This window comes from Lagopus leucura, unplaced genomic scaffold (assembly GCF_019238085.1).
Source record: "Lagopus leucura isolate 7727_CA_CO unplaced genomic scaffold, USGS_WTPT01 Super-Scaffold_100002, whole genome shotgun sequence".
In the NCBI taxonomy this organism is placed as follows: domain Eukaryota; kingdom Metazoa; phylum Chordata; class Aves; order Galliformes; family Phasianidae; genus Lagopus; species Lagopus leucura.
Genome location: NW_024962263.1, coordinates 58087382 through 58111679, shown reverse-complemented (window position 1 = coordinate 58111679; position 24298 = coordinate 58087382). Strand labels below are relative to the sequence as shown.

Here is a 24298-nt window from a genome sequence, read left to right as displayed (position 1 = left end):
TCAAGCAAATACACTAGTTAGAGAAAAAGAACAGATGAAGGAAAGAGAGAGAAAGATCTAGAATGAGAGGCTTAAGATTAAAAAGAGAAAGAACACAGGAAAGAGTTTTGCAGTATGTGCTAATGCAACTGTGAAGTACAAAACCAAACCTCACTGTCTTTTGAAACAAACAAAAGGAGAGCAAAGACCATTGTTTGGGTTTGGGGTGGGTTTTTTGTTCACTTTTTTAAAAACTGTAATCTACTCCAGCATGAGCTCTAACCTTGGCTCTGTATCATGTAGGTCTGGTATTAATAAGAACTTCACTGTTTGTTTCTGTAGAAGGCATCTCTTAAATGCCTTTAGTCTCTCAGCTACAGATAATCAGACGTTCTACAGGAATTAGCAAAAGTGGTGACCTCTGACAAACCCTAACCACTGGTCACTGCATTTCAAGTCAAGAAATGGGACTCCTGTGCACACTTTAGGTATCAGATAAAGATCCACAGAGAAGTGCCTGTGTTGGTACTGTAGTGGAAAACTTGGCAATAGATACTTGCTACAGATACAGGTTACAGTGGAATCCCAGCAACTTTAAGCCTTACTCTGTGAAAAGGACCAGAAAAAAAGTCCCTGGGAGTGGAGTATAGGAAAGCAAAAGGAACTGAGAAAGGAAATGGAACTGGTTACATGTGGACTACTCTGAAGGCAGCCTGCAAGGATACACGAGTCTAATGGAGCCTGTAATTATCATATATAACATATTAGACCAAAAGAGCCCTTTGTGGAATTTAAGAAGCAATATCCACTGACTTTCTAATGAAGTACATTAAATATATGTATGTGTTAACAAAGAGCATTTAAATTTGCTTCACTGAGTGAGCAGCTATTTCAGGAGAAGTAAAATTCAGATATCAAATTATCCAGATCTCAGATTCGGAATTTTACCATTGTTTTGAAATTTTGAAATATGTTTCACAGGCTGCTCTTCAAATTAACATCAAAACTAGATTCTATTTCAGTTTAGTGGAAGCAGATGAGGATTCACATTACATCTGGTTTGACTCTCTTCACTCTAACAAATGCTGCCATTTGATCCTTTCCAATGACGTATAACCTTGAAATGCCACTCACACAACATTTTCAGAAAACAAAATACAAGAGATGCAACTTTAAGGTGCACTATTCTTTGTATCTGTTGGAGATTTTGTATTTAAAGGCTAAAAAAATAGAAAATTCAAGGAATGTAATGAAAAATGTTCAAGAATAAAAAAAAAAAAACAGATTGTACCTTTATTTAGAATCCAATGACAAGTAGAAAGATAAAGTCTGTTGAGATAAAGTATGTTCCCCTAAGGGAGTGGCCTTATCAAGACTTCCCATGAAAGCACAAGTAGTCTCGTATTTTGGAAGTACACCACTCTCTACCGTCATCATTTTCTCTAATTCTCAAGAATATATCCTTTTCAGGAAAAAAATGGACGCCCGTCATCTTGTCTTGATTCAACAGGTCTGCATTTCATATGCGAATTAAGGCTTTCTCTTTCATAGACTGCCTAGGCTCTTACTTTTTTGAAATGTTTAAAATCTGTGGGCGTGTCTCAGAGTAATGTTGTTATTCTTTGAATACGTGCCAGCTTATATTGCATTGCACATACCCACATTTCTTTAAAGTGAGAGTATTGTGCATTCTTTACCAGGTTTAGCTATGTTACTGACTCCCTCCTCTGGGACAGAATCTAGCCAATGCCTTAGATCTTTGCTGAGAAAACGTTCAGAATTACTTCTGCCTTTTCTGGACCATATCAATGTTTCTTGATAAAGTTTAGTTCAGGCACTGACTTTGCTCAGACACCCACAACAGCTCTCACCTCCATCCAAATGTTCTCTAAGAAGGAGCTGTCCAAATGGACGTCTCTGAATCCCTGCTCATCTTGCCCCTTAAATATAGGCCATGATAGTTGTCTTATCTCAGAAGAATCTCAAATCTGAAAAAAAAAGAATCAGTATGTTCCATATACTTCAGTTTGTGAGATGCATGGCTGAAAGTCCAAATTCTGAAATGTGTGTTTCCTATGATCCCAATTGTATGAGTTTCCAAATTATCCACCACGATGTGTCTATACTTCATAGTGCAGCCAGGAAGCAAAACAGGCAGCCTCAGAAAGAAAAATTAAACGGAGGGGGGAGAGTTTTTTAAAGTGCTGACATTGATATTAATTGCTCCCAAAACCAGGCCTGAATCCCATCTTTTCACTTCATAGTAATGAGCTAAGAGAGACACAGAGACTGTCCAAGATGCAAAATGACGACACCTGCCTGCACAATGCTAAGTTTGAGACTGATTTATCAGAAATCTTGTGGGATGGATACTGCCAATTAGGCAGCCATTAGACCTGTGGACCAGGCTCCAGAGACCAGTTTTTACCAGGAATTTTGCATGGTTTGAAGCATCAGATTCTTCCCCAGGAATGTTTATGAAGTGCTTGATTGTGAAGGCAGGATACCTAAAATAATAGGGCATACATATATAGAACCAAAAAAAGACAACTGTGTGACCAGATGCAGGTCTAAGAAGGAGACCATGATGACAGCATGACTTTTAAAGAGCTCTGGTTATTTTTCAGTGCTGGGCAGACTGCGTGGTTAAAAGGCCATAAAGCTGTAACTTTTCCTGCTTTAAGAACTGCTGAAAGCCAGTTTAACATTCAAGCTCATTCTGCAAAATTCCTCAGTCTGTGTCCTGATGGACAAAACACCTGTGGGATACTGCATCAACAATCAGAGCAGCACTCAGTTCATCAGCCCAGTGTTGATGTTCACTGTTAGGAATCAGCCTCACCTTCTCAATCATTTCGGGTACTGCTGAACTACATCAAAATAAGGTTTTACGTAAAATAGGGTAAGGTTTTAGGATTCAGGAGATTTATTTTCCTTTGCTTTCCATAAGTACCAGAGTCTCAAATGCTGCCTTTCTCTCTGGTGATGATGAGATTCAGACACCTGTTTCTAAAGTGTGTGAAAAACATCCTGATCTCAGGGCTCTGTAAGTGTGTTATATGAAGCAACACATCAGTGTTTGTTGAAGATTAAATACTTGGTCTATCATTTCTCAACAGACTGAAGTCTTTGAAGGTACAGATGAAATGGCACATTCCCCACAGTCCAAGATTTCAGAGTTCATTTAAAGAATGCTCACTACACCTTTATTTAGGGACTCTTTGAGATCACGTACTTAGTTCACCCTCCCCATGATATACTTTCCATCTCAATTTTTTTCGAGTTTTCTAGGCAGAAATTTTTGCAGGAATGCAAGTATAGACTTGACTGCCTCCCTGTGTGGCATACATTTATTTATGCCACTCCTGACCTGGGGACCTCTGATCTTAGCGTATCTTTGAGTATCGGCTCTCAGAAATCTGAAGAGCTTCTGAAATATCCCAAAGTGAATCAGAGGCATGCAAGGCCAAAACAAATACTGCACCTGCAGCTTTTTTTCCTTCACCCTTTACCAGGATGTGCTCCTTCTTTCCAAGGTCTTTTCCCTTCAGCTACAGCTCTTCAGCTGATGTTGGCCTGATTTGATTTTTTTTTTTTTGTTGCTCATTAAACCACCATACCTGCTTTGTCTATGAAGTATCCTCTGGGCTTTCCTCCTGCTCATCAGTTTTCAGTTCCCTCCTGAAGACCAGAAGGCTCTACAGGCTTTATCTCGTCCCCTCACAGCTCCCTGCCTATGTGTGAGTGGTAGTGACTTGGTGAGGATGGGGCTCTGCACCTGTGAAGGCCCAGTCACCTGGTGATGGATCTCTCTGCAAATACTCTGACAGGTTTTTTCAGTATAAATGTAATACAATTTTTGGAGCTTAATTTTCATTATTTGCCAGACTACAGTTTCCCCAGCTGTCTTTTTAGCTGTCTAACCTAAGAAAAGAAATATCATCTTCTCTGAGTACTCCCTGTATATCCATTATCTGGGGGAAAAATCCATCTGTTTCATCCAGCAGCATCTATATTTGAAACACTCAACCTTACTTATCTTTAGCTCATTCTTTTCTGTCAGGAACTTCTGCCTGAAATGCTGTTTGTTTTTGCTCTATCAGAGAGTTCTCCTCTTTCAGCCTCTTTCTTCAGTACTTCATTCATCAGCCTCTCAACAGCAAGAGCCACTAGTGCAAATGCAGAATCTGTTTTATCCATAGGTTGTTTTTTTTCTTCTTCCAAATACTGTCCCTGCCATTTGAAGTTTCCATGCCATAGTCACACCTATCTATGTCTAGGTTCTGCTGCTACTCAGCAACCCCCCTCCACTCCACAGCTGGTTCAGTTTTGAACCTCATTTCAGCAGCCATCTTGCATCCCACTGAGTTTCTGCATCTCTCCAAGACATCCGTGCTACTGAAAACAGTTCACCAGTTCTGAGGGGTAGGAAAATAAAGCAGCAGTGAACACTGCCAACAAGACTGGGCCTTCAGTTGTGATGTTTTGGTGTCGGTTTTTTTTAATGGATAAAACCTAAGCCAATGCCAAAAAAGATGGAGTGCAATACCATTGTATCACCACAACGAGGCATGTGATGCATTGTTTTAAAAACAGCTGTAGCAAACTAGTTCTGTGCTATGCAGTGTTGCTTCCTTTTCATTTGGCACATAGTGGATTTTCCCCAAGTTCTACTCAACATTACTGTTGTTAAGATAAGGTCCTTTCCTATGATGTAACAATTTCATGATAGCAAAAAAAAAAAAAAAAAAAAAAAAAAAAAAAAAAAAAAAAAAAAAAAAGAAAGAAAAAGGAAAAAAAAGAAGATATTTCTGGTTTTCCTTTTCCAAAAGGAAAAAAAAAAAAACACCCTTATATATTGTATTATTTCCTTTCTGCAATTTCAGTTATTCAGCTACAACTTCCTAACTATTCATGATCGTAGGAAGGCAAAAATTACTTTTCTTGTGCTTGCAGCTATTCATTTTTCACAGTGTGAATACATCTTGATAAAATAAAGGTAACTAAAGCTGCCTTGTGTTGCGGTAGGGACTTTCCAATGACACTGCTGGTGAAGGCCTTTGTGCTGCTGGGTGTGTTCTTCTTCAGTGCATGAAGATCACTCACATTTTTGTTCTAACGTATTACTTGTCCTGGGGAAGAAATCCTGCATTATATTTTAGCAGTCCACTCCTGAGTGATGATGTTGAACCAAGAAGTTGTATCTTTAAATTTCACTAAGATCTGCATAATCATGTCTGGCTTCTTCGCACAAGATGCTGCTTTTGCTAGAGTGGTCCAGTTCACACTGGGACATTCTTTAACATGTCAGTCATATTCTTGTCCCTCTGCCTCTTTTCTGTTTCAGTGTAATCTCCATTTCCATCCTTAAGTAGAGGCATAAACAAGCTCTTGGTATCCTGCAGGTCCTTCTGTTTTGTAAACTTTTCAGTGAGCTCTCTTCTGAGTTCTGCAGAGTAGTTGCAGCACACCATTAAATTTCTTTGTTGTTTCTGGATTCCTCCTGTTAGCTATATCACAGAATCACAGAATCACAGAATTTTAGGGGTTGGAAGGGACCTCCAGAGATCATCGTGTCCAACCCCCCTGCCAAAGCAGGTTCCCTACAGCAGGTCGCACAGGTAGGCATCCAGGCAGGTCTTGAACATCTCCAGAGAAGGAGACTCCACCACCTCCCTGGGCAGCCTGTTCCAGTGCTCCGTCACCTCACTGTAAAGAAGTTCTTGCGCATGTTTGTGCGGAACTTCCTATGCTGCAGTTTCCAGCCGTTTCCCCTTGTTCTGTCTCCACTCACCACTGAAAACAGGCTGGCCTCGCCATTCTGCCCCCCACACCTTAGATATTTATAGACCTGGATCAGGTCCCCTCTCAGTCTCCTTTTCTCAAGGCTGAACAGACCCAGTTCACTCAGCCTTTCCTCATAGGAGAGATGCTCCAGGCCCTTCACCATCTTCGTGGCCCTCCGCTGGACTCTTTCCAAGAGATCCCTGTCTTTTTTGTACTGGGGAGCCCAGAACTGGACGCAGTACTCCAGATGAGGTCTTACCAGGGCAGAGTAGAGGGGGAGGATCACCTCCTTTGACCTGCTGGCCACGCTCTTTTTAATGCACCCCAGTAAGCCATTGGCCTTTTTGGCCACAAGGGCACACTGCTGGCTCATGGCCAACCTGTCATCCACCAGGACACCCAGGTCCCTCTCCGCAGAGCTCCCCTCCAGCAGGTCATCCCCCAACCTGTACTGGTGCATGCAATTATTCCTCCCCAGATGCAAGACTCTACACTTGCTTTTGTTAAACCTCATCCAGTTTTTTTCTGCCCAGCTCTCCAGCCTATCCAGGTCTTGCTGAATGGCAGCACAGCCTTCAGGCATGTCAGCCAATCCTCCCAACTTCGTATCATCAGCAAACTTGCTGAGGGTGGCCATTATCCCCTCATCAAGGTCATTGATGAAGGTGTTGAACAAGACTGGACCCAGCACAGACCCCTGAGGAACACCGCTGGTTACAGGCCTCCAACAAGACTCTGCACCGCCAACAACAACCCTCTGTGCTCTGCCAGTCAGCCAGTTCTTAACCCACCTCACTGTCCACTCATCTATCCCACACTTCCTCAGCTTTGTTATAAGGATGTCGTGGGGGACAGTATCAAATGCCTTGCTGAAATCAAGGTAGACTACATCCACTGCTCTCCCCCTATCCACCCAGCCAGAGACAACATCATAGAAGGCTACCAGGTTGGTCAAGCACGACCTCCCCCTTGTGAACCCGTGCTGACTACTCCTGATAACCTCCTCTTCTTCCAGTTGTCTGGAGATGACATCCAGTACAAGCTGTTCCATCACCTTTCCAGGGACAGAGGTGAGACTGACTGGCCTATAATTGCCTGGGTCTTCCTTCTTGCCTTTTTTGAAGACCGGGGTGACGTTGGCTATCTTCCAGTCTTCAGGCACCTCCCCCGTCTTCCAAGACCTCTCAAAGATGACAGAAAGCGGTTCAGCAATCACCTCTGCCAGCTCCCTCAGCACCCGTGGATGAATCCCATCGGGTCCCATGGATTTGTGAACATTGGTGTTGCCTAGGCGCTCCCGGACCACCTCTTCCCTGACAGAAGGGAGGTCTTCCATTCCCCAGATCCTCTCATTAACTTCCAGGGTCTCAGATTCCCGAGGGGGAGCTTTTTCACTGAAAACAGAAGCAAAGAAGGCATTCAGTATCTCCGCCTTCTCAGCATCCCCCGTTACCAGAACACCCCCGTCACTTAGCAGTATATTTTCTGTATATTGCCAAAGAGGAAGAAATATATATTTTTTAAAATAAACAAAGAAACAAACAAATAATTGTTTCAGGTTACTGGCACAATTCAAGCTTTGACCTTTAAAGTTGGACTCTGCTATGTTTGGTTCTAGATACTCATTTGTGTCTTCTCCTTAGTAATGGGCTTTCTACTCTGCCTGTGATCTGAGTGCCAAAGCATAGCACTAGTAGTAAAAAGGAAAATAAAAATTAAAAGATCTACTGTTTCCAACTACAAAGACGGAGAAAACAACTGACTTGCCAAACTGATAAAATGGCCATGAGTGCCTGAATGGCGGATTACAGTATTGCCTTGCTAAAATGTAAGAAGTACAGAGAATAGTAAAACATTGCACATTACCACCAGAAGGATGTTTTAACTGATGACTTCCTAAATGGGTAGAAGAGCTCATCCTGCTTTATCAGGAGTGGTTTGATATGATTTCTGTTAGAACAGCAATACAGCCAATTCCTGTGCTAAAATAGTAACAGGTTAATTCAGCATGAATGTTAAATTCAAAACCAGAAATAACATAAGCTCACTGTTACCTTCAATTTAATAACAATTAATTGGGGAACAGGAAATCGTTACTAAGCTCACACGCAGTTTCAGAGTTTTCCTCAATCCTGTCTCCTTGCTTTGTCCTTCTGAGTAAATCCCCTTGCTTTATTAAAAGCACAACTGTATCCTAAATCATTTTAAACTCCTGCATTTTATTGCCTTGGCTGTTTTGTTTACTTCATCCCCTGAATTAAATTTCATATGGACCAGATCCTCAGCCAACCTAAACTGGCACAGGTCTATCAGCAACCACCACTCTCTGCTGATCCAGATGATTGAGCCCCCTCCTATTAATCACCAGTCGTTTCCCCCATCCCCCAGGCAGATTGCTTGCATGTTGTTGGCAGGGTTCCTGCATCATCTGTTCATTCACTAATAACTCTATTCAGCATTTATTGGGCCAGCCCTGCTCTCTGCACATTCAGCAGCAAAGCTGCTATTGATTGCATGATGGGAAAGCAGAATCAAGTTCTATGAAGTAGCATCACTTTGTATTCTGAGAGCTCACTGCAAACTACAATGCAGTTAATTCACTAATGGCTTATATTCCTTTTGCTTGTGCCACGGTGAGGAGAAAATGTTTCAACACTGTTAGGAGGGCCTCATGATCATTATTTGGAAGATTTGAGAGTCACGTTCCAAACGATGAGCTGTGTGCTGTGCTCCAGGAGCAGCACACCTTGGTGCTCATAAGGCATGTTGCCACAGGCCTCCGAGCTAAGGGAGGTAAGGTTGTGCAGCCTGTGTTGCCTTATTATGTGTATCAAATAAAATTGCCAGATATAAATGTACTGTGAAGGACAAAATAATTTCAGGAACAAGGATGTGATCTCATACCAGTTTATAGTACCTGTACTCTTGCTTTCTGTGAAAAAGAAAGCTGTACCAGGTCCATTATATTTTAAATGAGATGGTACTCAAAAAGGTCAACCAAATTAAGATAAACCATATATGCTTTAAAGAACAGAATTGGATGATTGATATGTTTGGCTCTAGATCAATTTTAAGATATAAAAGTTTGAAAAGTATTGCTGGGAACTGTAAAACCAAAGTTTCTCATAGTATTTCATCAATGATGGCAGCTACTAAAATGATACAGAGTAGCTTTAAAAAATGAAAGGATGCTCAACATTTTGCAGTCTGTGCTTTGTTTTGTTTTCTTTTGTTTTTAAGTGGTGATTCTTTTATCTAACAAGAAAAAAGATATCCTTCACAGAATTTAAAACACATTAAACATGAAAAGGTATTAAAATGTTTTCATTATGTCACTTTTTGCAGATTTGGAAAAGTTCTGAAATTTTTCAATTTTTCAAAATTTTTCAAAATTTCAATTTTTCAAAGGCAGTTCATGTGATTTTTAAGGAATGTATTGCCTTAAATTAATGAATTATCTGTAGTTATTTTAAGGAATTATTTTATAAAGTGTTTTGTAGAGTTCATTCTTCCAGCGTTCTAGTTTACAGTACATTATATATAACACTCCAGTGTAACAAAATGCATAATTACAGATGTAATTTGCAGTGAAATAATAGCATACATAGTGAGAAGTACAAGCAATATGCCAGTTCCATTGCCTCTGTCACATAAATGCTCATCACAAAAACACAAGCTGAGCTGTATTTGTTAACACTGGCTAAAAAAAAGAAAAACCTTAAAAAGTCAAGGAAGTGATGTGTGGTGACTTTTTTCCCTCCCTGACCAAATTTCTTCTCCCTGAAACAGGCCTGATAAAGAAGTTTCATTTCCCTAGAGTCCCATTTTGGAGCACACCTTCGTTCAGTTTTCACTGCAGTAACAGAGTCAGACATGTTTAACATTCGTGCTTACCTTATAGGCTTTTAATCCTGCTAAGATTTAAGTGTGTGGCAATACACAGAGCAGCCCTGCTTCAGTATGTTTTTGGCATGCAGAACATCAATGAAACAGAGCCTTTGTTTTCATAATCATTATTTCTGAGTAACCACTGCTTTCAGTTTTGATGAAATTACTCTTTTTTACTATAGCTGAAGTTCCCTGAACACCATTACTATTATCCAGATGTATTTGTAGCCTTTCTGTCGCTTCCTTAATACACAGAAATTGAATTTAAATGCCATACCTTTCCGGCTAAGAATCTGGGAAATTGATGGCAAAGGGGCCCTGAGACTTGTGACATCTGCATTGGCCAGAGATACTTTTTCCAGTATCCCCATTGCTGCAGCAAACTGCTTTCAAAAACCTGCTGTCCTCTACTTCTCCGCTGTGATAACCTTGCCCTAATTCAACATCTCATCCCACTGCATGACAGAGGGTAATGAACAAGTATTGAAGAGTCTCATTTGGCCCTCAGTAAAGAAAAAAACAACATTCACACTCCTCAAGGAATAAATTCCAGCCCCAGAAAAATCCAGTGGTATAGGCATTTTGTGCAGACATCCCATAGAAGGCATCCATCAGTCCCAGTGGCAGTGTCAATAATCCAACCAGCTGCATGGATTGGAGCCCAGAAGTATTGAAATCCTGCAATTTGCACCGTTCCCTAGCACTTGTCAATTGAAAAGCTTTTAGCTTACTTTATCTCAGAACAACTTTCCCAATTGTGCCCCAAACACATTTCCTCTGGTATCCTGAGGGCTAGAAATACTGCAGGCCAGAATCACGGCAGCCGGAGGAGAGAAGTAATCCTGTTTTCTCTCAGAACCCAGTGGCAATGTGCTGGGCTTTCCAGCTGTCAGTGAAGCACTTCGTTCCCTGTCTTACAGAATCAAGACTTAAACTGTGAAGTTTGATGCCTAGCTATAAGCAGAGACAGTTTTTGCCACAGCAAGCTTTCTGAAAATGGTAAGGGGCTCTACTGATGGCAAACAGAATCACTGAAGAGCTTCTCATTTTCCTACCTAGACTTTCTCCACTAACCTTCATACCTGAGATTCTCCAAAATTACAGGGTTTTCTAAATTGTAAAGGAAATAGATGCCTGAGCTGATGATTTTGAACATAGTAAATTACTCTAAATGCAACAAAATCTTATGCAGAGTGAGCCTTAAATTCTTTTTAGAGATGCTTTGACCTCACCATCATTACCTTATGGAAGCTAAACAAGCTTCCTCAGTTAAGGACCTGTTCCACAGTCTCTCAACCCATGTAAAGAAACACTATGTACTTTTTTGTTTCTATGGAATGTGAGTTGTATTTTCTTAGCTATTGAAAGGAACAGAGAAGCAGAGAGGATATGGTCTTTTGAAGACCTTTTTTATGTGTACACATGCTCCCTTTAATCACGTTTCCAAGAATATGTCAGGCTTTCATGTACAGCTCTAGGAATGACAGAAGGGAGGAAGATCAGGCCACTATGCGGCTAAAGGCTGAGTGACCATTTAGCCAGTCACCATATTAAACCTGGAAATTATTTTTGGTGTGGAAACTACTTTATTCGGCTTATCTTCTTTAGGCTCTTCAGACATACCAGACTGATCCTGCCATGAAAAAGATGCTAACTCAGCTGTATTTCTATGTCATGCCTGTATTTAATGTGGATGGATACCATTATAGCTGGACAAATGTAAGTACTATCACTAGTATTACTCAAAAAATTATTCAGACATGAAGACTGAAAGCTTATTAAACCATTCAAAGGTGACTTTCTGTATAATCTCACTCATCACTCTGTATCATGCAAAATCGAAGTAAATTAATTCAGTTAAAATATAATACTGGAAATGATTACTGGGTTGAGCTTTTGTGTGTGTTTGTTTATGAACAGAGAGATTTCTGTCAAAATATAGCAATACTACTAATTAACTATTTTAAAACTTACCTTAGGATCGGTTCTGGAGAAAAACAAGATCAAAGAACTCCAGGTTTTGGTGTCATGGGGTTGATGCTAATCGCAACTGGAAAGTGAAATGGTGCGGTAAGTCTGGAAATACTTTGGTCCAGCAGTTCAGATTACCCTGTATTTAATTATCCAACACAGTAAGTAGGTTAGGTCACATCTGTTGTGAAGTGTTCTCTTTTCCATTGTCAAAATTGAAGCTTCTTTCTCATAACACCATGAGGCAGGGCTTAAATGTTCCTTCTATCTTAAGGAAAAAAAAAAAAGTCCTACACTTTGGAAAAAAGTATCTCGGCAGAAAAAGAGTGTTTATGGTATGTGTGGCAAGATTTAAAAACTGCACGTACAGAGCTATTCTGTAGTTCTGCAATATAACTCATTCAAAGCTCAGTATTGAGTTTGGTCCATCACATTTCAGAATCTACCTGACTACAACTTTAGGGAACATTTTAGATTTGTTTTATTTAATTTATCTAAACTCTGAGACGAACTTAGTTTTGGAAACAAATTTGCTTTGTTGGCCTCGTAGAGAAATGTCTGAAAACATTTTAAGGCTATTATTGTTAGTGATTTGATGAAGAAAGAAGATGCTTTTACATGTATGGAGATCCATTTTAAAGCTCCCAGAATTTCTGCAAATACTTTCATAAAAACTGACCATCAACCCATCACCACCATGCCCACTAACCATGTTCCCAGATGCCACACACCTACACATTTCTTGAAATCCTCCAGGGACAGTGATTCCACCACCTCCCTGAGCAGCCTCTTCCAATGCTTCACCGCTCTTTGGAGAAGAAATCTTTCCTAATATCCAACCTGAACCTCCCCTATCACAACCTCCTTTCAGGTAGTTGTAGTGAGATGGGTGTCAGCCTTTTCTATCAACTACTAAACTTGTATCTGTTTGCAGTAAAGAGAAAACAGACATGGAAGCAGTTACGGTTGTTAGATGAGAAATTCTCTTACAGAATATAGCCCTGCTACCATGATCTTCAAGGCAACTTTATGCTGCAAAAATAATGTAAAAATGAACCAAACTCCTACATCACTGTTACCATCTTTTAACTAAGCACATCAGTCACAGCTGGAGGTATTTTGGGGACATATGTTTACTATTCAGAAGACAGCCAGCAGCTTAATTGGAATGAACATTCTTTTACATAGTCTTCAGAGCCGTATTATAGAAACCTATCAGTGGGATATTAATATTCACACTGTGTATTTTCTTTCTAGTCCTAATTAATCTTTTTTTGGTTCAAGTCATTCTTCTTCTCCCTCTCCCCTATCTCCTGTATTAAAAATTCTCTCCTGTATTAAAACACTCCCACTCCCAAAAAAGTATTTAAACTCAAACATTCTTTGCTGAGTCCCAGTAATGCTTATTCATTTTTTGATAAAAGAAAAAGAGCTTTTCCGGGCTGGGTGAAACTATAACAATACACACACATTGTGTGTTTCAATCCACTGCTTGTTGCATTTCTTCCCTGCACTACACATGAAAGACAGGTCCTCGCTCTTTAAAAAATAAAAATTCTTCCAGGGTTGCTCACCATCCCAGTAAGCACATGCCCTGCTTCCTTCACCAGACCCCAAATTCCACCTTACTCTCTATTTCAGCAGAGAATAAAGAGCTCTTTCATAGCCAGGGCTGACTGGTGCTCAGAAGATCCTCACCCGGAGCCCATGTTCTCATTAATGTAACACTAAATGAAGCAGAGAAGAATCTGGATCATATCACACTTTGAGACTTGTATAATCATGATGCATTTAAAATTTAATCCTGCACACACCTGTAAAAATCCTTTAATGCAGTTCACTCATACCTAGAGTTTGCAGGAAGGCTTGATCTTCCCACTGGGCTCCCAGCAAAGCCACGCAGATCTACTTGGAAAAGATAGCATAGCATCTCCTTTGGTCTCCTCTTCCCATCTAGTGCAGGGATTTGATGTAAGCTTTATGATATTGCTTCTGTATTCCCTAGGGGCTGAAAAAAGGGTTATATCACTTATTGTGACAAATGTCACTGCAGCCCCCTGTGCCTAAAATAGCACACAGAAATTGCAGTCAGGCCTAGGTGAATACTGACTGCAAGATCTCTGGGGTACAGATGCTCTCTGATATACATATGTGCAGTAACTAGCACAATGGTTTAACATTCTTGAGATAAATCACAGAATCATAGAATCATAGAATATCCCGAGCTGGAAGGGATCCATAATGATCATCGAGTCCAACTCCTGAAGCAACAGGTTATGAGACAACCTGGAAGGGGAAAGGACAACAAGTCATTGTTTTGCATGGCAGAAGACTATTCTATGCCTTGCAATCAGTCCACAAGATCACAAATTTAAAATCAGTAATTAGTTACAAAGAATTAAATCAGTTCATATGGCAAATCCAATGAAGAAGCTTGCATCCAAAGTTCCCAAGAGAGAAATAGTAGGAGTAAAAGTTTCTAGTATATCCCAATTTCCAGTGCACCTCATTGATCACTGATGACAGAGCTCCACTATGGCAGGAGAAGTGGCTGCAAGGAAGTTTAAGAATCATGCTCCAGTCATCTGTACACCCAGTCTTGCTTCTGTAGCCAATCCGATTTTGTTTTACCAGTCTCTGCACACATTTCTTTTGCATCTTTGATCTCATGAGGTATATCAGAGGATACCTGCCCTCCCCCAGGTACCAAAATAAGGCAGTATGATGACATTTTATACACTTCCATTTTCTTCTAGTGACTATAACTCTGAAATTTTGCAGGAGTTGATAGCACTGTTTCTTTTTTCCCCCTTCTTGTTACTTTAAAAGAACTTTCAGTATGAAAATTGAGGATATCCTTACGCTGTCCGTGGGCACCATTGAAACTTGGCCTCTTTACCATCAGCCACCTTCACTCAAGAAAAAGCATTAACTACAGCTTGGATTGCAAGTGGCTCATGATAGTAGGCTGAACAGTATAGAGAACCTTTTCTTCACTAGAAGTTACTAAACTGAGTCATATTTTACTACTGGGTCATTTAACAGTAAGCTTGCAGGATTATGCTGTTTATTAAGAAGGAGGCTCATTTTCATGGTTCAGCATACAACACTGCTATGGGAGATGAAGCATCCATTTAAAAAAAAAAAAAAAAAAAAAAGCAGTGGCTCTGCAGGCTCTGTGAAATAGCTTTCCTTTAGCTATATTATCTGACAAGACATCGAGGCAGGGTGCTCTTGAGATTTGGATGACATGTTGGCCATCTGTTCTGCAGGGAGGACACCATCTGCCCTCAATATAACACTCCCATATCCACTGCTATGTAAGCACTAATACCTTTTGATATCCTCACCTGTGGCCATTGAATGATAGCCTCATTTTTCATATTACATGAAGGTGCAGTATAGGATACTTTCACTTTAATTTTTTTTTTTTTTTTTGCATTAGGATGATTGCATAACCTCGTTCTATTTCATATTATTATGCATTCTCACTCTCACTGCTCTTTTCTTATTATTTGAAGATGGAAGTACTTACTATACAAAGGAAAGCTAATAAAACACTGCTTTTGTAAGTCCCTGATGGCACAAGAGAATGTCACAAACAAACTATTATTATTCTGCAGGTCAAAGTAAAACGTGGCATTTTGAAATCACAGTGGATAAAAGAGTAGCATGGATTTGCATAAAAATTGTTCTTTTAGGCCCAGGCCCTCAGCTGTAAATGAGACAGTGGCTTAGAACCAGAATTGTTAGATGATAAAGGAGCCACTGCTATGTCTTCTTTTCTGAGTTTCATCTTTCACTACCTCATGGGATACTACATGTAGGCTTTGCTTCTGTGGCTTACTGCCACCTGAGCAGGATGATGTGGTGAAAGAAATCCTCACAATTGAACCCCTGCCCCTTTTTGAAAGAAAAATAAGCCCTGTGCAAGCTGAGATGATTTCTAATTTAGCTAACCGAGCAATCTTCCATGCATCGCATCATTTTTTTTCTCATAGGGTTTGTAAGAGTAAAAATAGTCAGAGAATTTCTCCTGTTTTAAACCAGTCTGTAAGGTAATGCATGTTGAGGTTAGCTACCTCACTGTAGCTATCACTTTGTAAGTTCGTAAACGAAACTACTCTTAGAGGCTGGATTTGTCCTGGCAGTGACTAGTGACGGGGGCTCAGTTCTCTGATTTCAAATAAACCAACTGAAACCTTGAAATGGCTTTAACACGAACTTCATGCTGGAATGCTATGTAGAGTGCCCCTCGTATGGAAAGTTACTGAAGAAAATACTGAAGAAAAGTGAGGTCAGACTCCCCTTTTTCTGATGGATTAAAAAACATGACCTCTGGGAAGCACTGTATGGAGCTGGCCACTTGGCCACTTGGTGCGTCTACTAGATGAGCAGATTGCTGTACTGAGGTCCCACTGGCTCATGCCCATCAGTCACATGAAAGCAATTTGTTTATTGCTTTTCATGCTTTTGCACACAGGTCACTCGGGCTGACCCTCAGAAATTCACTGTGATTGTTCACCATCAGCTTTCTCATTCCATTCTAGATGAAGGGGCCTCACTTCACCCTTGCGATGACACCTACTGTGGTCCCTTCCCTGAGTCTGAGCCTGAAGTAAAGGCTGTTGCTCATTTTCTTCGCAAACATCGCAAACAAATAAAAGCCTACTTGTCCTTCCACGCATACGCACAGATGTTGCTGTACCCTTATTCTTACAAATATGCAACTATTCCAAACTTCAGCTGTGTGGTAAGTACATTAGTGCTGGGGAGAACACAATTCACCATATAGCATTTTTTGATACAGTTTTGTTCTGGGAGCAGAGTTGTTCCATCCATGCTCTTCACTTATTTAATACATAGCAGTATGAATGCTGGATCTGCTTGCAATCTCATTTCTGATTATATAACCTTCACTTGAATGAGTCAGCAGTAATTTGATTAAAATGGTATAGTGCCTTCCATCCATCAGTTCCTGCAAATTACCTGATAGCATAAATCCCTGGGTTTTAATCATAGGTATTATCATTTTATTTAATTTTATTTAATTAACAGTAAGAAGAATTATGTAGTTAAGTACTCGGGCATCTATCTGGAATTCTGTCTGTTCATGCTTAGAACAGAAACGCAAATCTGAGTGTGATTTGTCTCTCAGAACAGAGTGACAAATCTGAGGCACAAAGAAGATTGTCTTCAATTTTATGACCAAAAAATAAAATTAAAGTGGTTTACATTGATCCATTAGAAGAGAAATCTGGTAGATTTCACTAAAAATAAAGCTTCTGTTGCTTTGTGTATCAGGTATAGTGTTTTCAGCACTTTACAACAAGCAGTTAATTAACATCAAGTGCTTTGGAGCTTTTGTCTATTAGGAGAATAAATTAGTAGTATGGATTTTGATGCAAGCCCATTGATCTATGAATACATACAATTCATGTATTCCATGCTCATCCAAATGCAGGAAAGCTATTCACCCTGACTGCAGTTAGCCAGCCTCCTCTGCACAAAACCCTCCCTTTAGCCCATTCTCCTAGGAAAGCATTGCTTATCCTTCACTTGCTGTTTGTTCCTGCTAACAGGCACCCATTGCAGCAATCAGTAGCAAGCCCCCTTCTTTTGCCCTTCAATTCTTGGTAAAATTACATTGTCCATACATCTCTCATTTTGGTCTTGAAAGTTACGGTGACATTTAGCTTACCAGTTTAAGCTTGTTTACTTCAAAAAGAGCTTAACTGCATCTTAGATTTATCCTGTGCAGAATAAATGATGTGTTAGTCCCTGGAGACTCACTGAAGTTTCACTCTGCTGCCCTCTGAGGAGGCTGAGCAGCAAGCACTGCACAAACTGAGTTTTTTGTTGGTTTATTTCTGTCACGACACTTAATTGCATGAGTTACCAAAATTTCTACTTTGTGATATCATTCTTGGGAAACAGAGAAAATCAGAAGTTAGCTATGCAGTCAGTGAAGCTAAAAATATAAGATCCTTGGGGACTGACTGTGAATAAATCCATGAACCTTGTTTTTATTCTTCCTTCTCCACCCTTTTTTGGGGAGTAGCAAAGGGAAAGAAGAGCCTGCTAACTATTACTTACCAAAAAAAAAAATGTACACTTGAAATTTTAAACCCCAGGATCTCATTTACTTGAAGACCAGCAGGTGCAGGCATTCTGGTTTTTTTTAGAACAGCCAAGATAGAAAAGCACAAAGACGTGGTGTTAGAAACAATCAGCATTTCCTCTGCAAGATGATTGCTGGCTATCAACAACACTCAGACTAAAGTAAGAAAGCAGCAGACAGTGCCATGAAATTCATCCCAAGGAAAAGGAATCTCTAAGGGTTTTCACACACATCGCCAAGTCTTTAATGCGCGTTCTTATTGCTTGGTAGCTATTTCCATTCTGAGGAGGGTGACTGTCCCTCAGTGCACACACTCTGACTTTACATCCACAGCTGTTAGACTAAGGGAGCTCATTTATGATGAGTGCCAAGTGTCCCCTAAGTTTATGAGACCTTGGATCTTTCAAGCTTTGCATCAGCAGGAGTGGTGTGCAGACCTAAAGCAACAAAGAAACAGTTCTGGACAAGTGGAAGTACATTTCCATACCAATTCTAAATATTCTGCCAGTATTTTGAATCCATCGTTATTTTTACTACAATGAGGCAAAAAGAACACGGAGGTTGGAATAAGGAACTGAAGTAATTTCCTGTTATTTAGAAAATTCAGTGAGGATGTTAGAGTGAAAATGAATGGAATACTGTTACTTACTAATTCTAAGTTTTAATATTTGCCAACAGCCAAAGGCTCCATCAGCTGGTGGCTCCTTTGAACAATCTTTAATATTTGAAATGTCTCAAATGATGACTTAGGCTGAGGTTTCAGGTTCTCCAGTTCTCTTGCAGAATTACAGTGTGTTGGAAAGTGGCAGTCCCTGTTTCCTGCTGCTGATGGAACAAGCTTTGCTGGTCAACATGGACTCTGTACAGAGGACTCCACATGTACAACAGATAGAGTATTTGGTGTTAACAGAGGGGTGCAATTAATCCCAAGCAAAAGAAAGGTTGTTTCTGTCTGGGTTATATCATTCTGGAGAGCTGTCAGTTACTGTTTAGATTAAAGTGTTCAATTATTTAGAGTTGCTTTGAAAGAGGAGAGCTGTGTACCGATCACAACATGCATATTCTGTTCTAATTTAGGCATAAGTCTCTTATTAACACTCTCCTGAAATCTGTTCTTTTAAGAAGCTTAAAATGCAAATCATACTTTAGGACTGAAGAAAACAAAAAAAAACAAAACAGCAGGAACATTTATTCACCTAGAGGGTTTTGAATTTCACCTACTGTTCGTTCCCTTTTTTCCCGTGCCATCATTTGCTGTACTGTTTACAGTGAGATTAAATGACACAGCTGAGCTTGTGTCTCTCTTCATAAATATCTGACAGTTCTGAACGGAACTTTCACCTTTACAGCGCTCAAAGGCTAGTTGGTTAGGTATATTCATGGTATGATCTGCTTGGCACAATGCAGATCAGCAGCACAGTCCCCAGTTTCAGCTGCTTTACCCAGCAGTGGCTGTGAGCAGCAGCCCTCAGGACTAAGAGCCGTGGGGAAACACCCGCCTGCATGCCCTACATACTTGAGTGGGAACTACCCAAGTATTTCTTCACAGTGATTTCAACATGGCTCACCCCTTTTCTTTCATTGCTCTGTAAGCCATGCAGGGAGCACTCTCCTTTGTGGCTCTGTTCTCCTTTCCAAGGCATATTTACTGGGACATCTGCCACGGCTGCAGCCTAACAGGATCTGACACCTCCTGGCTCGTCAGGGTTATGTGTGTGCCCTGAGTCACGAAAGTCAAGGCATCCGCACGTGTAAATGGGGAGCAGTCCCAAGGACAGCACTTCTCTCTGCCTCAGGCCTCCCATCACCTTCTCATGCTTGCTATGGGTGAATCAGAAGTTACCCTTCAGCAGTATTTGGCTGCCACATCCCAGCCCTGCACTGACCTCAGCAGGGCAACTTCTCATGGAAGTAGGATGGAAATGAGGGGTGAGCTGAAAACACCAGGCCACAGTCTCCAGAACAGAAGTCCTGCACTAAGAAATGAACTGAACAAATCCAGTTTTGCCTAGCGGAGTTTCGTAATGGGGTTAAAAAATTGCTCTCTTCTTTGTTAAGAGCAATTCTCATTGTAAAACTAACTGCCTAAAGCCCTGCTTGCTCACCAGTGCCACCAGTGAGTAAAAATAAATGTGGGTTGCTTTATGTTCCGGAATGTCATTTTAAAGCAATTTTCTCTAGCTTGTCTGTTGGAATGGATAAAGATCCAAAACAGGAATGTCTGTACTGGTCAAATCAGATACTAAGCCAGAATTCTGACTCCTGACAATGGCAAAGGACTTGAAGTTCAGAGAAAGTGAATAAACTCAAGGCAGGTACAAAGTAATCCTTTCCAATGCACTCATCCATGTTTGCTGAATAGCAGCGTAAGGACCAAATTCATCAGGACTTGCATAAACTGAAGACTACAGCTCTTCAGTAAATAAAAATACTTAAATACTGCAGCCCACAGAGGTTCAAATTCCAGCAGTTTCTAGCTGCAGTGATGTTCTGTATAGGGAGATCACTCTGCATTTTCTAGGTGTCCCGCCTTCACTCTACATTCTACACGATCTTTCTTCTGAGAATACAGTATTCATTTTCCTTTCCAACATTTGCACCTTTTCTTTGTGCTTGCTAGCACTGTTTATTATGACCATCAGAATTTGCCTTGGACCAGGCTTTCTGCATCCAGTTTTACAGAATGCCATAAACCTCCCAAATGCAGTGCCTCCTTATGGATCTTGAAATATAGACACTGGTTTTCCTTGCACAGTTTTGAATTTGCATTTCTCCAACAGTGGAAATAAATCTCCAAGCCTATGTCATCTGATCCTAAAGGAAGTTAGACTAGTCGTGAATATTCTCCAGTCCATCAGAGATTCAGGAGAAAAGTTTGCCTCTTTCCCTCTTCCCACTCTGCTCACTTAACCACTCTACAGTGTAGTCTTCACTCACACAGTAGAAATGAGGTTTAGCAGACAGGGAAATATATGTGCAGCTGTTGGCAGAAAAATGTTTGCACAGCTTTTATTCTGCCTAAAAATGAGATTCTTTTATCCCACATCTCACATGTTTCCAGCATTCGTTGTGTCACTGAATTGGTAAACATACACCTATAACTACAGATATTTAACGGCTGATCACTTACAGTACAGTGAGTTTATATATGTCATGAAAATACTGAATCAAGTCCTAAGCATGTCAGTAAAAATAAATAATGCATTTCTCGCTTAAAATCACTTTAGATTAGCTGCCATGGGCTTACAGAACAGGGCACTGCACCAGTAGTCAGTGACACACAGCTCAGTTTTCAGCCCCAATGCAGTATTTAATTCAGAATCTAATTTATGCATTTGTTTTTTCTCCTCCACACAGGAATCTGCGGCCTATAATGCTGTTAATGCTCTTCAGTCTGCCTATGGTGTAAGATACAGATATGGTCCTGCATCCAGCACTTTGTGTGAGTTTCCCTCTGATGCAGGTGTATGACTACCTATAACAAGAAGACCATCTTTGTTATAACAAAGGAAGCAAACACTGTTTAAATGAACTTTGCTCCTGTTGTGCATGGTGAGAAAGGTGGAAGAAGTTTTGTAACTGACTCAGTCAGTTGATTGCGATATGATTAAGCCAACTGATGCAATAAAAGAGATTAAAATGCAATGCATTTGAGAGAAGAAATCCGCCAAGTAGTGTGTTCAGAAAATATAAAAACAGATTTTTCTTTTATAAAAGATCTTTATCAGATATTGCAAATGCACTGCAAAGTTGTGAAGCATTTGGGAGAAAATAATTCAAAGTAGTTTTCATTTTTCACCAATGCTTTCTCTTGCTCTCTGTGCCCTTGTGACAGATACAGCCATTCAGAGAGCTCATTCTAGAATCTAAGATGATCTCTTTAAAACCCAGGTTTCAAATTTCTCAGTGTTTAAATGATGATAACTGACAGCAATGGTATCTGTATGTAAATATCTTTCATTTTTCAGAGATTGATTTCAAATGCACTTTATCCTATAAACAAAATGTCTTTAAAATATGCCCTTGAAATATATAATGACATTTGTCAGACAAGCTCTCCACGCAGACAGGAAAGAGGAAATGATATTAAATAGGTTTCAGAGAAACCTATCATTCTCTTTACTTAAACTATGAGGCCTGTATTCACTTGGCAAAAATAAGAGACTGAAAAAGTGAGGAACTTAAGTAAATAGCAAGATCTTTCACAAGTAATCTCCTGCATCTCCCTTGCTGTTGCTGTGTTTTGGTTGAGGCTTTACGTGTCACACTTTATCATGGGCCCCCATCTCACAGCACAGTCATCATCTTGTGCTCATTACAGTGCAGTTGTTTGCTGTGTCGAAGGAATAGCACTGTGAGTTAATGCTAGAACTGCACAGAGGAAATCAGGCCGCATGGGAGATGGATCTTTATATAAATGTAAGTGTCTTGGGTAATCAGCATATGGAGATAACGAAAAGCATAAGAAACACACTTCCTCTGGAAGGTTTGTTAATATTAGACACCACCTATGCAAATGCTCTCATGCTGTAAGGAAGTCATGAGACAATGAGACAGAAATGAAAAGAAATCTTAGAAGAACTTTTAAAAGGAGAATATAGTTTATTTTATCATCTTTCTTTCTTCTCTCTGCTAATGAATTGACTGAAAAAAAGCTAAACTGAGGAGCATGCAAGCAAGTGTCCAGCTGGGAGATCTTTGTGGAAGCAAAGCTTTACTGCACTCACTTGGAGACAAGAACCTTTTGGGGCTTTACACTAAAAGTTCACTTTATTGAATTTTTGCTTTACTCAGAGAAGTCAGTTATTAACTTTTTTCCTGTGAAAATCAAAGGTCTAATCCTGTATTGGGCTGACCACCTTTCACAAGGTTCTGGCCATCTCTGAAGAGTGTTCAGGGTCAGGGAGCAGCAGCTTGAGTTGCAGGTGTACTCACAGTGTGCTGTAGATAAAATGCCATGAAAACTTATCTATCTCGCGCTTTCAACATGACCTGCATTGAAATTGTTTTTTTTTTCAGTAGTTGCTGATTCTCTGTTTCAGATGTGAGTTCTGGCAGCTCTATGGACTGGGCCTACAAAAACGGCATCCCATATGCGTTTGCGTTTGAGCTGCGCGACACCGGGCACTTTGGATTTTTACTCCCTGAGACACTGATCAGACCAACCTGCACAGAGACCATGCTTGCAGTTAAAAATATCACTTTTCATCTGCTGAAGAAATGTCACTGAGAGCTATTTCTAGGCTCTGGAGCTGAGAATTTTATTTCCAGAATTAATGCCTTTCAGTGAATTTATCATGCTAAGCTCGGCCTATAGAAGCCATAGAAGATAATGGGAAATATGGTATTGTTTCTACTAGGTTCACATGGCTGGAAATGGAAAAAAGTCCATGAAGTTGATATACTATCTTAGCTATCCATTTGATGTAACATGCTTAGTTCTTTCTCGTGATAGATCTCTGACAGGGACTTCAGTGGGGCAGGCCCAGGGCCACATACAGATGCCTGAGAGAAAACTCAGTTTCCAGACTGTCCCTGGCCTTACTGCTTTCCCGAACATAAAGACTTCCCTTAGCAGAGTTTCTCAAACCAGGGGATAAAGTTTACATTCATGTATACACACTCTGCGCCCCAGCATGGGCCTACTTTACTGCTATATGTCTACAGCAGTAAATGGCAGTGTGGCATAGAGTTCCAGCTGGCTGTGCTACAGGTAGCAAAGCGGCTTTCTTCTGCATGTATGCATTCATATGTATTTGCACTTCTGTGATTTCTTTTCATATAATGTGAGATTTGACCCAGTGTTCACTTTAGCCGTTAAGAAATATCTACTTTCCAACGTATACATTGGAATGGACACATTACCTTTGAAAATGTAACTTCCCTAGAGACACGTAAGAATTATAATGAAATATTATTGAACTATACAGTAGAACTATATGGAAGGACAGTAGGTGACAAAGCAACTTGCCACAACATGGAGCTTGGAACCAGGCAGGCAACAGGCTCTTTTGGATTTTGCTGTAGTCAACCTGTGTCCACTTCCATCAGCAGAGGATATAGACTTAAACTGCAATTATGGTGCTAAGTGATATTTTATTCATTGGTAACCTTGCAGTGAGTTCTGTGACTATGTGGCTGTTCTTGGAAGTCATATTTTTTGCATGCTTTAAAGGAATTAATAATAGATTCTTAAGTGGGACAGATGTGAAATCAGAAGCTTTACAGCTGAAAGAGAATAAGCACCATGTTGGAAGGAATAATTACGTGAAAAAATGTAACAACTTGTTGGGGTTTTTTGGGTGCTTTTAAAATAGTATTTTTTCATCATATTGTATCTGCAAAAGCATATATTTTACTTTATTATTTTTGAGTTTAATCTTTATTATTTTTGAGTTTAATCTTATGCCATAACAATTTAAATAAGATGTATTTGTTAATAAAATCATCAGAGGCTTTTGAAGTATTCTTCGTATTTTATTTCACTGTTATGGTCTTAGTTCATGGATTTAACAATTTTCCTTATTTGTAAAACACTTCTAACATAAAGAT

At 40.1% G+C, this 24298-nt stretch overlaps 1 protein-coding gene across 1 annotated transcript in view; it reads left to right on the top strand.

The window, feature by feature from the left end:
- CPA6 (carboxypeptidase A6) overlaps positions 1-22976 on the top strand; it is an 88701-nt gene extending 65725 nt beyond the window's left edge. Inside the window, exons 7-11 of the mRNA XM_042869489.1 lie at positions 11263-11373; positions 11634-11724; positions 16176-16378; positions 21104-21188; positions 22789-22976. Coding sequence (XP_042725423.1) covers positions 11263-11373; positions 11634-11724; positions 16176-16378; positions 21104-21188; positions 22789-22976 — 678 coding nt within the window. The remainder of the gene's footprint in view (positions 1-11262; positions 11374-11633; positions 11725-16175; positions 16379-21103; positions 21189-22788) is intronic.
- The last annotated feature ends 1322 nt before the right edge of the window (positions 22977-24298 follow it).